A 15,175-nucleotide genomic window follows, 5' to 3' on the forward strand; every position below is an offset into this window, starting at 1 on the left:
ACACGGTCTCCATGCCCGGGACCACCCCACCCCCGGCCAGCAGAGGAGTCCTGCGTCAGCTCCGATCTCCAGACCAGCCTGCCCTTGACACCGGGAGCTCCAGGCCCCCACGACAAACTTCATTAGGATTTCTTTTGTCCTTTCTTGCAGTGGGCCCCACTCAGGGCCATGTACTCAGACACGTTCTAACAATCTCAGAGCCTGGAGGAAGGAATCAGTCATTCCTTCCCGCCCAGAGGTCCCCGTGTCCTTCGGATGGGACCACCTGTCCCCATCAACCTTGAGGCTTCCTAACAGGAAGGGAGGGGCTTCTAGAATGTCATCCAAATACAGAAGCAGACCAGAGCAGGCCACCTGCCCAGGATGCCCACCTCCCGGCACGACAAGGCACCTGGCTTTACAAGTGTGCAAGGAAAGAGTGGCCCGACGACACACCACAGGGGAGGTCCTCACCCACGGGAACCAGGACCCCCAGCGATCCTCAGAGGCCACCTCTGCAATTCTCCAGCCCCACCCCGCCCAGGACAGAGTCGGGGTATCCATTCCCTGCTCTGTGGCATCTGCAGAACCGCCGGGCACCAGATTCATGCACTTTACTTGCATTTAGTCCTCAAAACGAGGATGGTTGTTTGCTATCAAACCTCCATGTTACACATCAGGGATGGGAGCCCCTAGGAGAAGCGACCCACCCCAGGTCACCCAGGGGGGCCGAGAGCTGCATCCAGGCCCCTCTAGCTAAAGGACCAAGCTTTTCCCACTGCACCTTGCCTTCTTGGGTGTATGTGTGAAAGCAACCAGCACAGTACCCAGTGCATAGTCGGGGCTCAAAGGGAACAGTCACTTTGTTTTTCCCACGGTGGAGCCACAAGGCTGGACGTGGGGCCTGCCAGGGCGCTCTCCTGGATGTGGTAGCTGGGAGGCAAGCGGGGTCCCCAAACCTCCCAACCTCATCATCTTCACCTTGCCTGGTCGAGAATTCTGAATTCTCAACTGAATACTTCACATCTACTTGGGAAGAGCCAAAGCTCTTCTGGGAGAAAATAAGTACTATCAGCACAGTACATGCGCATCTCGGCCACCGACTCCTAGGCTGCCATGGACTGGCCCCGTCTGGGCCCTTCATATTTCGAGCTGGCGTGCCCAACCCTCAAATATACCGACCCCTATGATGTGAGGGCTGGGCCCCCACTGTTGGTCTGGATCCCCAACCACTACTCACAGCAGACAGCCTCCCTCACTCCCACACCCCCCAGGTTTCCGCCCTGGGACCCTAACTGGAGAGTATGGCTGTGGGGGGTGTTGCACCTGACACCTGTCGAAGACAGATGGCTTTCTTTCTAAGACCTCTGATAGTTGGGAGGAGGACATGGTAACTACATCTCTTTCTAGTCGTGCCTGTAAGACAACCTGCGAGGGTCAGAACACCCCAGCACCCTGACTTCCCCCACACCTCTCCTCAGTGATCTCCACAAAAAACTCTATGGGGAAGCAGGACCGGCATTTCATTCCCATTTTGTAGACAAGAAAATCAAGGTGTGTAGGGAGGTTAAATGACTAGTTCAAGGTCATCCACTAGTGACTATCAGAGATAGGTCACCCATGCTAAGTGCAGAGCCCTTTCCACGGAACCACTCTGCCCTCCAAGCTAAAAGACATATCCCTGAAGCCTGAAGGGAAATGTGTTCTTTTCACATAGGATGTCTCTCTCGCTTCCAAATCCAAGACTCAACTGGAACAGTCTTTCCTCACAGAAGCCTGATACTGTCTTCTCCCTCTGCTCCATTTAGAGGCCCAGCTGTGATTTTATCCAAAATTGTTATACTTCACCTTGTGTGTAGCACCATGCATGAAAAAAGCATTGGCTAAGCATTTGCAGTGCGCCAGGGGCCATGCTGGGATGCAGGCCTCCGCTTCCTTGCTCACAGATATGCTGTGCATTCGTGCGGCCCAGCTCACAGCCACCATGGCAGTGGGCAATAGCCAGTGGTGACAGCACAGAGCTACAAGGACTTCACTGGGACAAAAACTTAGCCTGGAGGCCCAAGGCTCACCACCACTGGCCTCTCAGGGCACCTAAGACTCTTCTGGAAATGGTTGGGACTTAGAAACAGCCACTTCACTTAGAAAACTCGTTCAGTCGAGCTCAGACACAGTCACTCCCTTCTCCATCGGCCTCAAACCCATAGTCCCCCACCTTAAATAAGATCCAGTTCCTAGGTGACTGCACAGTGTTTTACATTTTCATACGCATTGTAATGAAAGAGCAGCGAGATTCAGTGGACGCCTACTCAGTCTGGCTCCTTATGCCCCATTCTTCACATGACTGCTCCATCTCAACCTTCGAAATACCCCTCTGAGAAAGTAACCTCCCCAGTTTCCAGATGAGGACACTGAGGCTCAGTGGGGGAACACTGCCCACACTCACACATAAGCCGTCTGGTTCCAAATGTGATTCTCTTTCCATGGGGCCCAGCCGTCTCCCCGGCACCATGCAGGCATGGGACAGCGCAGAGCAAGCTACTATAAACGTCCAGATCACTCTCCCAAACCTCTCAGCGTTCCTCCACTCAGTCATTCTGTAAATATTTATGAAGCACCTACTATGTGCTAGAAACTGTGCTGGGCACTACGGTGAACTAAGACAGACCCGTTCTCGCACTCACAGAGTCCACAGTCCCGGGGGAACAGGGGAACACCTGCAACGACCAACAATTGAACAGTGTAAAAGTAACTGTGATGAGCACCTGGAAGGAAAGGTTCATGTTCTCCAAGAAAACGTGATGGGGTTTCTCCTGAGCAGGGAGGTTAGAGAAAGCACACCTGATCTGGTGTCTGCAGATGAAGAGAGGTGGCAAAAGCCCTCCAGGCATGGGGGTGTTGCTCGTGCAAAGGCCCTGTGCGGCAGGGAGCACACCCACCCAGGGAACAAAAGGCCTGTGCGTCCGAGCCCAGAGGAAGAGGGGAGAGTACTCAGACTGGAAGCTGGGGAGAGGGCCGGGCAGACTCCACAGGGTGTGCAAGGCCACCAGCAACAGTGTTGTTCCCAGAAGAGTCCCAGGACAATAGTGGGTCCCTACAGGGTAGCAGGTGGGGAAGCCACCTGACCGGAGTGCTGGGTCAGTGTTCCTGTGTGTCCTCTGCACCCAGGGGACAGCCCCTGCCCCTGACCCAGGCTACACCATCACACTTCTCATGCTGCAGGGTGACGGTCCCCAGGGCCTGTGCCTTTGAGAGCATGGCTGGTCCCGGCTCATCACTACAAGCCCGGTAACCAGCCCCAGGTCTGACACAGAGTAGGTGCTTAGCAAGCCCGAGCTCCAAGTAGGCGTATAAAGGAGGCAGCACTGCTGCCCTTGAGATAACCTAAGTCTAACAGGAAAGACACACACAGGCACAGGCACTCCGAGAGGACACTTGCCGGAAGTGACGAGTTCTGCAGGTAAAAGGGGTGTGGAGAGCGGATCTGCGTGAGCCAGGTAGGGAGATGGACTCACCATGGACTTGTCTTCCATGGGAGCAAGATGACTCGACGCTGTTTCACTCAGTGCCTGAGCAGTAGAGATCTAAGTCCGACCACCCAGTTTAACATCCCAGCTCACGACTGGGTTGTTGTGATGTTAAGTCAGTCACTTCACCTCTCTGAGCCCGGACTGTTAAATGCAGACAGTAACGGCACCTATCCCATCAGACTTTCATGAGCATTGAATGAGTGATGGGGCAAAGCACCTGACGTAAACCTGGACACATGCTAAGCACAGGATGAAGGTGATCTGTGGTTGTTACATTCTGTTTTCTTTCTCCTACATGATTGAAACTAAACGTGTCCTTGTCCTCGGTGTATGGCAGAACTAGAAGTTCTCCGAAGGTTTCCCAATATTTTTAGAACACCCAGAGTCCAGCAAGGAGCTCAGAAGGGTCCGCTGGGCCCCAAAGGACGCTTTGAGGGCTGATGGGAGGGTCGGTTCTCCTTCCACCAAAGTCAAGGCCCTCCGAGCTGGGCTGGGTGGGAGTGTGAGCAAGGCTCTGAACCCACATCCTGGAGTGCGCTTCCGGGGCCCGTCTGCCAGGACCCCGACACCGCTCTGAGTGTTCTCAGAAAAGCGCCGGTGACTGAGCAGTCCTAGAAACAAGGCAACTCAGTTAATACAGTGAATGTAATGAGGGCGGCTGCTTTCAAAATCAGCTCCCTCTGAACCGAGTCAAGTGCATCGTGAGCAGAGCACGAAAGTACCATTTTCTCTCCTCCACCTCCTGACCCTGCGGCATGAGAGCAGCAGGAATGGATCGCTCCACCAGGTCCTTCCCTGGCTAGATTTTATCAGAACGGTGACTGACGATGTCCTTGCCAAATGGCAGGAGAAGGGGTCCGCTCCAGCCAGCAGCTGTGGACGTGGCGCTGATGAAGATAGATGAATCCATTTACTCAGTACTTTGGATCTGCCACTAATTTTCTAGAGGACAATGACACTTTATCCTCTCAGGATTGTAGATGGGTAAAAAAAAAACCTGGAAAAGTAGAAAATTGGCAAAAGAATGCTCTTCATCAGCCCCCAAAGGTGTCACAGTGTTGCCCTCTACTCAGGCAAGAATTCCAAGACCCTGAAACCTTAAACTAATCAATTTACTCTTTGTACACGGTTCTAATGAACTTCCTTATCTGTTGGACTTGGGGTACCAACTAAAACCAGGTCAGGAAGACGGTTGCCCCCAGACTGAGTTTCCCTGGTCCCTAAGTCTGTCCTGACCATGGAAGGGGAAAGAGCAGAAGCTTGCAGCCCAAGAGCAGGGGGGCAGGAGTACGTCCTGCTGTGTGCGGGGTCCCAAGGCCCCTCTTTGTTCACTCTACCCAGGCCTGTCACTTCACTACCTGGCTCACAAGGCTGACGACTGGGCTTTCCTCCTGGGACTTCTGCTGGGACCACGGCCCAGACCAGCCTCTGTTGGCTCTCACGTTCCCTGCAAGTGGAAGTGGAAGGGCAGAGCCTGACGCTTACGTCCACCGACTGCTGGCTAAAGAATTTTCCAATAAATCTATTTCCTGAAACCATACTAGTTCTCAGATGGTGAGACCTTTCCTAGGCTTTCATGTGTCTTAGAGGATGCTGGGCATGCCTGTCGGGGGACAGGAGATTCACACCAGCTCTACACATAATCTCCTTTTGGAACATCCGACATGTACCCTTTCTCCTTGGCACCCCCCACACACAGGGCCCCCCAAAGCACCAAAGAACAAAAAAGAGCAAGTAGGAAGCTCACCCCACATGGCTTGCCCTACAAAGCACTCCCTCAATTTCTTTAAAGTATACCCATACATCCTCTTAGAACCAAAAAGCAAAGTTCCAGGCTTTTGGATCTACTTGTTTGTTCAGTATTTATTGAGCTCCTGCTCTGTGCTGGGCTAGTCCCTGGCGGGGGGGGGGTGGGTCACGAGGGAGCTGGACACACCAAGAGTCTGCCCTGTTGGTGCTTATGACAGAGCACAGATCCTCAATTCATGCCACGATTCACAGAGAGGAGAGAAGAGCTCCCTGTGGTCTGGGCAACTAACCTAACACCAGGACCCAGACCGCCAGACCCACGTGGGGTTCGCACTCCCATGGTCACACCCCCATCAGCCAGGCACACCTGCTCGTTCCTAGAAAGGTACATGGAGGAAGGCATCCTACCAGCCTCGCTGCACATCGCCGCATAAGCAGAGAGAAAAAGAATAAAATAAAGGAGCAGATGAATGCGGATGCTCACTGGGCAAACTGTGCCATTTAATTTTCTCACTTTCCTAGAACCAAAAGAAATAACCAGAAAAGTAAGCAACAAGACGTCACTTGCATTTCATTCCCAAACAACATGGGGAATGGCCAAACAGTCACCTCCAGACAGGGCGTGCATTCCCAGCCTCCTCTGCCGTCCCCTTCCAGGGCTGGATCACACCACCCGCAATGGTTTCTGTCCTGGCCACTGGTTTAGACAGGGAGCTCCTCAAGGGCCAGGCCTGTGTGTCATCCATTCCAGAACCTGGAGCACAGCCAGGCAGAAAGTTCTTCCAACCCGAGCGTGAAGCCGTAGGGTGCCGGGGCAGACACGGGCAGTGTCTGTGGCAGCCGCCTCGATGGGCTGCTCGGCTCTTCTTCGAAGAGAGAACCTGCAGGAGCGGCACAGTCAGCTGCCAGCCTTCAGTCACAGCTTCAAGATCTGTCTCCACATTTAACGAAGCTAAGGGCACAATCTCCCCGGCAGCCCTGCAGCCCAAGATGGAAGTGGGCAGGCATTCTAGAGCCTCACTCTTTCGGTACAATATGGGAACCCTGAGGTGGGCAATCTCTGCTCCAGTGCACCCCACTGGGCTGGCCCCGACTTTCTGAGAGCTGCACCCCAATCTGAGACTCTTCCCTCCCAACTGTGCTCCCTGCCCCCTCGCCTTTCACAGGTGTCAGCGCCTCGGTCTGAGGCTCTCCCTGCCTCCTCTTTCACGGGAACTAGCCCCAAGAACTCTTGCACTCCTAAATCCATCTTGGCATGTGCTTCCTGAAGGACCAGAATGACCAGCCTCCACAGCACCCACATGCTCTTCTGCACGTCCCAGCCTCCTTGGAGGTTCGGTTGACCGCTGACCACTTCCGGTCATTGCAATGTGTATTGGAAATGATACGTGCTCCTGCCCAGAAAGGACAGTTCAAATTCTGAGTTCCTCCACCACAGATTCCTCCACCACAGATTCCTCCACACCCCCATCTTCCTGAAGCCACAGGAGGGAGAGTCACAACACAACACAGCCTGGGTCCCATGTGTTGGAGGACGGCCACCCAGGAGGACCTCTGACACACACTGACTGTGGGTGAGTGACACACTTTACTGTGTTAAGCGGCAGAGGTTTCAGCATTTGTTTATTAACGCAGCAGAGCCTAGTCCACGCCGACTAAGAGCACTTCTGTTTGCACAGCTACCTTGCACTTCCGGCTTCCTCATTTCCCTGCCAAGATCTTAGATCTCTGTGAGAAGCTGATGTTACTCTGTGCCCACAGGAGCACAGGCCAAACGCACAGAGAACACTCCTTTGCAGGTGCAGTTAGAGAGCCAGAACTGTGAGTCCGATTCGGGGGACTAAACAGGCCCCAGAGTGTTAGCTCCACCCACCATCCCCATGGGTGTCTGGCTAGGTCTGAGGAAATGGATGGGGACTGGCACAGGCAAGGGCATGGCCCACCTGCTAGGGAAACTCAGGAGCCAGTGCTGGGGGGAACAGGCAAAAAGCAATGACAGTTTGGAAGGCAGGTTGACCCTGATATGTGAGGTCACCTAAGTCCAGGGGTAGGGAGGGTGAAGAACCCCGGAAGAGATCTGAAAAAAAAAAACCATTCATTTTATGGGATGCTAATTCAAGAAGCAGATTCTTATTTATTCATGTACAGCTCGGCTCAGCAAACATTGGCTGATGCCCACTGCACAGAAGACCCTGGGGGAACAGACAGGCTTCAGTCCAATGGGGGAGAGAGTCAAATATGGCCACGCCACATGGCAGAGTGGAAGGTGTGCTGGGAGATACACACTAATAAAGATCTTGTCTTCGCGTCCTCCTTCTCCAACATGCCTCTCAGCAACCAGTGTTGGAAAACAAGATCACAGATAGCACTGCATTTCATTTACATCGTGTTTTGAGGTTCTACACCCGTTATGTAGATTCCTTACTACAGCCCTGGGAGGTCAGCATAACCAACCCCATATAGTACAGGAAGGACAATAATGGTGACAATGTTGCCGTGAACGTTTGCCAAGCACTCACAGTGGACCAAGCATTGATTTGATGATTTACTTGGGTGGTCTCATTTATTCCCCACCCACCTTCTAAGGCAGTTGGTAGATTAGATCCATTTTATAAATGAAGAAAGGGAGGCAGAGGGACTTGTCCAAGGTCACCAAGCTGGTAAGTGGTACCCAACAGGGATGCAAGGAGCTCGTGCAACAGGCACCGGGATCTAGGGCAGCCGAAGCTTCTGGAGCGGAGCTGCCCAGGCCCCCTCTCCTAATTCCCCTACAGTGACTTCAGCAACTGTCTTGCCCACCAGGTACTGCCCACCCTCACGCTCCCTCTCTGCTGCCCCTCCTGCCCTGTCAGGTCTCAGCACTACCGGTTCGCCTTCGCAGCCTCTCACTGCCTCACCACCTCTGTTCAAGCCTCAGTGTCTCTCCCTGCAACTACTACAGTAGCTTCCCGGCTTCTCGGTCCCCAGGCGCACTTATCCACTATCCAGCCTCTCCATTCCTCCAGCCCGATCACGTCACACTGGTGTTCCAAACTCTCCCACAGCTCTCACAGCTCCAGGGTAAAGTCCAACCTTCTTGACAAGGCATTCGAGGCCTTCCACACCCACCGCCCGGCTACCTTTCCCTCCACAAACCCTGCACTTGGGTAAAAAGATCACAAGTTCCTGCTTCCCAAACACACCGTGCACTTTGTTGCCTCTATCCTGTGGCTCTGGGGGCCCTTCCTGAGATCCAGTCTCTGTTTCCCTGAGCCCCTACCTCTCTGTGTCAACATTACATCCATCTTCCAGGCCCATCGTTACTTCGTATCTAGGAGACTCTTGACCTAGATAGGATCTTCCCTTTCTCTTAATGGCCCTGGTTCTATTGTTTCATTATTGAATTCAGCAGTGCCCAAGTGCCTGCCCTTGTGGATATCCGGGATCAGTCCCACCTGCCATCCACGCCTGTTGAGCAGCTTCAGACGTCCTTCAAGGAATCGCCTCTGTTCTGCTCTGTATTCGCATAACAGGGTGGGGCTAGCCTTGCCCCCCTCTCCCTCTGTTACCAAACTGAAGAGGGTCTGCCCTCTTGACACAAAGCAGAGCCCAATACTGAACGCTGAGTTTTACAGTGGGGAAATTAAGGCAGTGTACTGGCAGGGCGCCAGGCCAGGAGACTGGCGAGCCAGCACTCAAAATCTGAACTCCCGGATCCTTTTATTCAAGGGTTTTTACAGGCAAAGGTGGAGGGTTGGGGTCCTGGACAAAGCTGACTGGTGTGAGCTCCAGTGGCTTTGCTTGGTCTGATTAATTCAGCTCCTGACGTCATCTTGTCTGGTGACTTTGTCATTGCGCTCAGGGATCTAACTGGGTTGAAGAATCAAGGTTCTGCGAGATATTTCATGACTGTGCACTAGTGACATTATCTTTAAAACAAAAGGCAGAAACTAAATCTCTTGTGACAATTGCTTTTGTTTAACCCACTGGTTTTCACATGTGTCATCTGATGGCACACACAAACTAATGACTAAAATTCAGTGGCACACCAAAAAATATATTTTTTGCTAATCTGACAAAAAATAGCTATAATTTTGATTTATTCACACCAAACAGCTATTGTTGAGTTGGCTGTTGTCATTTTTTGTTTTTGGACAATTTAAGGGAAAAGAGGTCAATGCCCCTGTCAAGTGTTGGCATGTTTTAAAAATTTTTGTGACATACCGGTTGAAAATCACCGTTTTAAACTATCACCGTTTTGTGCGTAACTAGCCATATTTTTCTGTTATTCCAAGCAATGTGTACTTTCAAACATTTTTCCTAGAACTTGCTTCATAGGCAGACCTCGAGGACCTGTCTCCGTACTTTATAATCTTTGACTGTAAGTGACTAGCATATTTTCTTAATCTTTGAGTATAAAATATGTGGCAACTGAAATAAGCGACACAATTATTGAATAGTTAAAGCCTATGCTTATATTTCTAGACTGTGCAATCTAATACCTAAACATGTTTACTGTTAACTGTCGGTTTCCCCTCCATGAAAGGCTGGCAGGTGTCCTAGGCCCATGAGTGTCATGTGATTGGTTCAGGGACGGACATATGACCCAATTCAAACCAATGAGAACAGACCTTGGGATTTTTACTGAAACAGTCGGGAGAGAAACACTCTTCTTCCTGGGGTTTCTAAACTGGGAATTCGTAAACTTGCAGCTGCGAAGGGCCATCTCCGCCACCACATGCAGAGAGCTTGCCTGAGAGTGAAGCCAAATACGGAAGAAATCAGAGCTAAGAGATGGAGAGAGATTTTTTAAAGATGTCATTTGTGTCCCTGGATTCAGCCATGCCTGCACACAATCTACTCCAGGATTTTTCAGTCATCTGAACCAATTAAAAGTGGGTTTCTATCACGTGCAACAAGAAATCTGAGCCATACCTACTAAGGGCCAGGTGCCATGATTGGGCAGTGGGGTTGTAAGATGTGAGCCTGATAATAAAAGAGACAATTTTCTATCTTTTTATTTCTACCCACAGTTCTATTGAACTCTAGAATTCATACATCGTAACATTTATTCTTTTAAAATATACGATTCTATGGTTTTCAGTATATTCCCAGAATTATGCAACCGTCACCACGATCACCATCTTCCACTGAGGATGACAACTGTGGCCTTGCTCTGTTCTCCCCTAGGCAGCAGCTCCTCTCCTGAGCCCAGGGCTGGGTTTCGCCTCCTTCTGCAGCACCAGCAGCTGCAGTGGGTGCTCAGTTAATGCCCGCTGAGCCGTACTCAGACCTCGCGAAAAGCTCGGCCTCCATCCAACAGTCATTTGGGTCCCTTCTAAGGCACAGTGAATGAGAGAACAGATCGCTGGCAAAGCCACTCGAGGACAGGATGTGCTCACCAATCACTAGGTTTCCTCTGGACCCTGCATCTGGGCAGATGCCCTGAGAGGCAGGTGCACACCTGGAATGTGCTCCTTCGGCTCCTGAAGTTTTCCTAAGTTTGTGACAGGATAATTTTAAAAAGTAACAAGTGTGGAAACATAAATCCAACAAGGAGGCAATGATTTAACACTTGTGCACCTGAAGAATAGAATGGTTCACAATTGCAAAAATCATTTTTGCAAAGAAGATTTGAGGACATGAAGAAATTACCCATGATATAACGTCAGCTGAATGAAACAAAATACAAAAGGGCACAAGTACATAAAATAGTAGTAAACACTGGCAACTGGAAAGGGAATAACACTAATTATTAAATGTGATTAACTTTGTGCCGGTGCATTGTGGATAGTTTTATTTTTCTTCATGTTTCTCTATAATTTTCTATTTTCTAAAATGAACAGTAACCAAACTGAAAAAAGCCAACCATTACAAGATTCATTTCTTGGTTATAATTTATTTTATTAACATGGTTACCAAGATCGAGAAACCACAATGGGAAGAACCTTCCTGAATCTCCTGCAAAACTTTTTGTAAAAAGGATACCATCAGAATCTTTTAATCAAACATGTAAGAAATGGAATCCGTGATGTTTACCTTCTTACTTTGACTGCCAGGAAGCTCAGAGTTAAAATTTAATACTCCAAAATGAGCATTTTAACTCGGGTTCTTGGTACAGTAATTTCTGTCTCTATAGGGTTTCTGATGCTTCCTTTTACCTGTTGTCTTGCTTATGTTTTTACATTCAAATCTTCCTTGGAATACAAAAAGAAGTATTTGCTAAGGTGATCTGAGGTACACCAGAGAAAAGAGGTCTTGACTAGCAGATGCTCTGTTGAGATGTTTCATTTTTACCAACACAAGTCACTGAATGGGGCTTTCAAAGTTCTGTCACTAATCTCATTACAGCCGAGGGAGGAACACCAACACACGCAAGCAGGAGCCTCCTGTATTGAGACAAGCTGTTCCAGTGATCAGATTAACCCATTCCTTGCTAAATCCCCATCTCCTTGGCGGCTGTGTGGACACAGGCCATCTCTGCTGCCCACAGTCTCCAGCCACTGACTGACAGCAAATGTCAGCAAAGACAAGCCAGAATCACTTCGCCACATCCGTCTTGTGTTCAACAAGTGACACAGCCAGCAGGTGATTAGGAAGGACACACAAGGCAGAATAACAGTGCATCTGAATCAAACAGGCCCCGGACATTCCAGTACAGGCCCTAAACACCCTTCAGGTAACTGTGGCTTTTGCTGGGATTACACAGACTGATCCTTCCTTCACTTCAGCTCAGAGAGAAAGGACATCTACTCTAAAGATGGGCCACTTAAAAAAATTAGGTATTATGTCCCCCGGGCACTCTATTCCCCCAAACGTGACACCTCACGGCAGGAGGTAACATAATTCTTTGACTGTAAGACGGCATTTCTTTTTTTCTGGCTATCACTTCAGTGACTCTCTTCGAGCTTTCAAAAACAAGAAAAACAAATAAACAGTCTTAATCTTTTTGCTGTGACCATTTTATCCTGGACCACCTAAAGTCTCAAGGTCTTTCCTGTGAATCCACACCAAAGGAAAACGAAGGAAGGGAGGCAGAAAACAGTTATTTAGTGCTTACAGCACGCCAGATGGAGCACTGGCCTCGGAGCCCAGCAGCTCAAAGCCTTTTCCACTCGGGCTTGTTATCTCCCTCCAGCGCCACCCCACCAACCTGCAGAGTGCACAGAACAGCTCCACTTCTTCAGGTGTGGAGCTCCAGGCTTAGAGAGATTCGATACCTCACTCAAGGTCACCAAGGGGGAAGATAACCTGTTTCTCACTAGCACCCAGGTCCAACCCACGCCAATGCCCATGCTCTGCGCCCCTTCACAGAGCGAAAGGTGCATCCTGTTTGCATGAGGCTGATATTACCCCTGTCCTCCTTCCTGATGCTTCCCCCAGAGTCCCACCAACCAAAGAGCCTTCCGCCGGCCTCCTATCCTCCTGTCTCTGGGCATTCTCACTCGGAGAGTCACCAAGACACACTTGAAAAATAAAATTAAAAGCTTCGACCAACACTCTGAAACCGAGCACCCATCCCTTTTCTGCCACAAGCAAGCGAGTGTGAAATCTCTCCCAGAGAAGCTTTCTGAAGGGATAAATTGATGATGAAAACATTATGCAGCTGACAGTACTTGGTGATGATGCAAGCAGAGCTGCCCTGTCTACAAATGTTTTTGTCTCCAAAGAATTGGCTCTCCTGTGTCCCTTTCGAAAAGAATGTGCATGGAAGCAACAGAGAAGCAGTGCAGAGAAGATGTGCCTCTGAGTAACTGCATCCTCCTCTCCATTTACGTGTGCAGGGCAAGTACCCCAGAGAACTTGAAGTGGTAGGGCACAGATGAGGGCGTTGGGAATGTCATTCAAAAATGATTCCACGCACGGGTTCCCTCTGCACAGCCCTCCAGCTTGCATCCTCTCCGAATAGAGGAAGCCTCTTGGCTTGCAGCAGCCTTTGCGCCGCCACCAACTGTCACCCGTTCCTTCACCTTTTATTTACAGTACAGAGCAGGCTGGTTCATCCGTGAAGGGGGGGATGACGGGGAATGAGATGCAATCGAGATTTCTACCCTTTCCCCAGGGACCAAAAAAGGGCCAGAAAGAGAAGGAAGCAAAGCCCCTGCTGAATGATCAGCGTGGCAGCGCGACCCTCCTCTCCAATAGGGTCTACACCTGGGCTCTAGCTTAAGTGCTCGGAGAGCCCCAGGAAGCCAGAGTCGAGCCCAGCGCCTCCGCCAGGCTTGGCGCGGTGGAAGAGGCGCCAACAGAGCTTACTGCACAGGAAATCACTGCCCCCTTCAGGCCGCGTCTCAGACTCTGCGGCCGGAGCATAGGGGCAACCTTAGTCCGAAAAACTCGCAAACCCGACCTCGCGCGGCCGGCAGTCGCTCCTCCAAGCCCAGTCTGCGAACCACAGGCCCGTAGCTGCTGTGCAGGTCCAAGCTAGGGCTTCAGTCGGAACCCAAACCGAAGGTGTGAGGAGGGGGCTTAAGATGGGCTTAAGAAGCTCTCGGCTCCTCTGCTCCCCTCGGAGAAGGAGGCCGGGAGGGCGAGCCCGCTACTGCGCTCCAAGTCCGTGCTTCAAGTCTGCGCCTAGAGAAACTGCGCCTGCAGCTGCCGGGCCAACAGCAGCAGCGCAGCTGGACTCCCCCGCGTATCGGGGCGAGACCTGCTCAGGGCACATTCTGAGCAACTAACCCGAGAGGGTCTCCTCCGGCCACAGGTAGCGCCGGCCACATCCAGGTAGCAGCGCTGCAGAGCCAGAGACCCCACACCTGCCGGCGCTGTGCGGACCCTGAGGCGCTGGCGAGCACCTGGAGCCCGGCCCCGCTGCGCGCGCTGGCCCCTCGGGTCCCGGAGCTCTCCGGACCTCAGAGAGCGGCTCAGCTCTCCTGGGGGCCCTCGAGCAGGCCGGTGGCCTCTCCAACCCAGGTTGGCCCAGTTTGCAGTCAATGCGCCTGTTCCTCCGACCCGGCACTCCATAGCCCTATCAGCCGGACCTGGGAAGGGGTACCCACTGTAGGCCTTTTGGGGGGTCCAGTTGAAGACACTAGTCTTCTATACGTCAAACACATACATACACACATACAATCCCAGAGGAATGAGATGCTCAACAAATCTTGGTAGCAGCTGTGCGAGCCGAGCCCGGTGGGAGCTCGAGCACCCGCTCGAGATGCTCTCGTCAGGCATGGACCGGTCAATCAGGACTCTGCCCAAGGACCGAAGCTTACCTCTGCCCAACACATCCCTCCTCCATTGCTCACCACTGCCCCGACGGCGCGGGTGGCCGGACACTCACCTCGGTGTCGTAGAGCCGCAGGTCAAGGAAGTAGGGGCGCAGGAGCGACTCGTTTCGGATCTGCTCGATGGCCAGTTCCACCGCGGGAAGTACGCCGCGCCCGATGCTGCCCTTGGCCACCTCCTTGGTGAGCGGCATGAGGCCCATGATGGAGAGCGGCGGGCTGCTGGGCGGCGGCCGGGGGGCACCCCGCGCCCAGCCCCAGGCCCCGGGCACCAGCGGGAGCAGCAGCAGCAGCAGCAGGAGCAACAGCAGGCGCGCGGGCGGCGGCGGCGGCGGCGGCGGCCCGGGCTGCCCGAAGCTCCGCGGGGAAGCCATGCCGCGCCGCGGGCTGCGGGCGCCGGCTCACTCGGCCCGCATGGCCTGGCCCGGCCCGCCGCCCCGCGCCAAGCTCTCCCCGCGGCGCCCGCGCAATGGCGCGGGCCCGGGCTCCGGCTCCGGCTCGGGCTCCGGCTTGGCTCAGAACGGCCTCCGCGGCAGCGGCGGCGCCCGTGACGGATCAATCACGCTGGGAAGGGGTGGGAGCGAGCGAAGTGCGGGAGGCGGAGAGCGAGCTTCCAAACGCAGAGAGGGGGGCCGGCGTCTCCTCGCGCGCCTCTCTCCCGCACGGCCGCCTAGAACCCGGCCGCCTCCGCCCGCCCCCGTGTGCGCTCTGAAC

The 15,175-nt window shown here is 52.6% G+C and overlaps 1 protein-coding gene across 1 annotated transcript in view; it reads right to left on the minus strand.

Moving 5' to 3' along the window:
- Positions 1-14,835, minus strand: part of GABBR2 (gamma-aminobutyric acid type B receptor subunit 2) — a 337,904-nt gene extending 323,069 nt beyond the window's left edge. The window contains exon 1 of the mRNA XM_037035951.1: positions 14,518-14,835. Coding sequence (XP_036891846.1) covers positions 14,518-14,835 — 318 coding nt within the window. The remainder of the gene's footprint in view (positions 1-14,517) is intronic.
- Between the last annotated feature and the right edge of the window lie 340 nt (positions 14,836-15,175).

Source organism: Sturnira hondurensis, unplaced genomic scaffold (genome assembly GCF_014824575.4).
Source record: "Sturnira hondurensis isolate 20B ecotype Veracruz unplaced genomic scaffold, ASM1482457v3 Scaffold0022566, whole genome shotgun sequence".
In the NCBI taxonomy this organism is placed as follows: Eukaryota; Metazoa; Chordata; class Mammalia; order Chiroptera; family Phyllostomidae; genus Sturnira; species Sturnira hondurensis.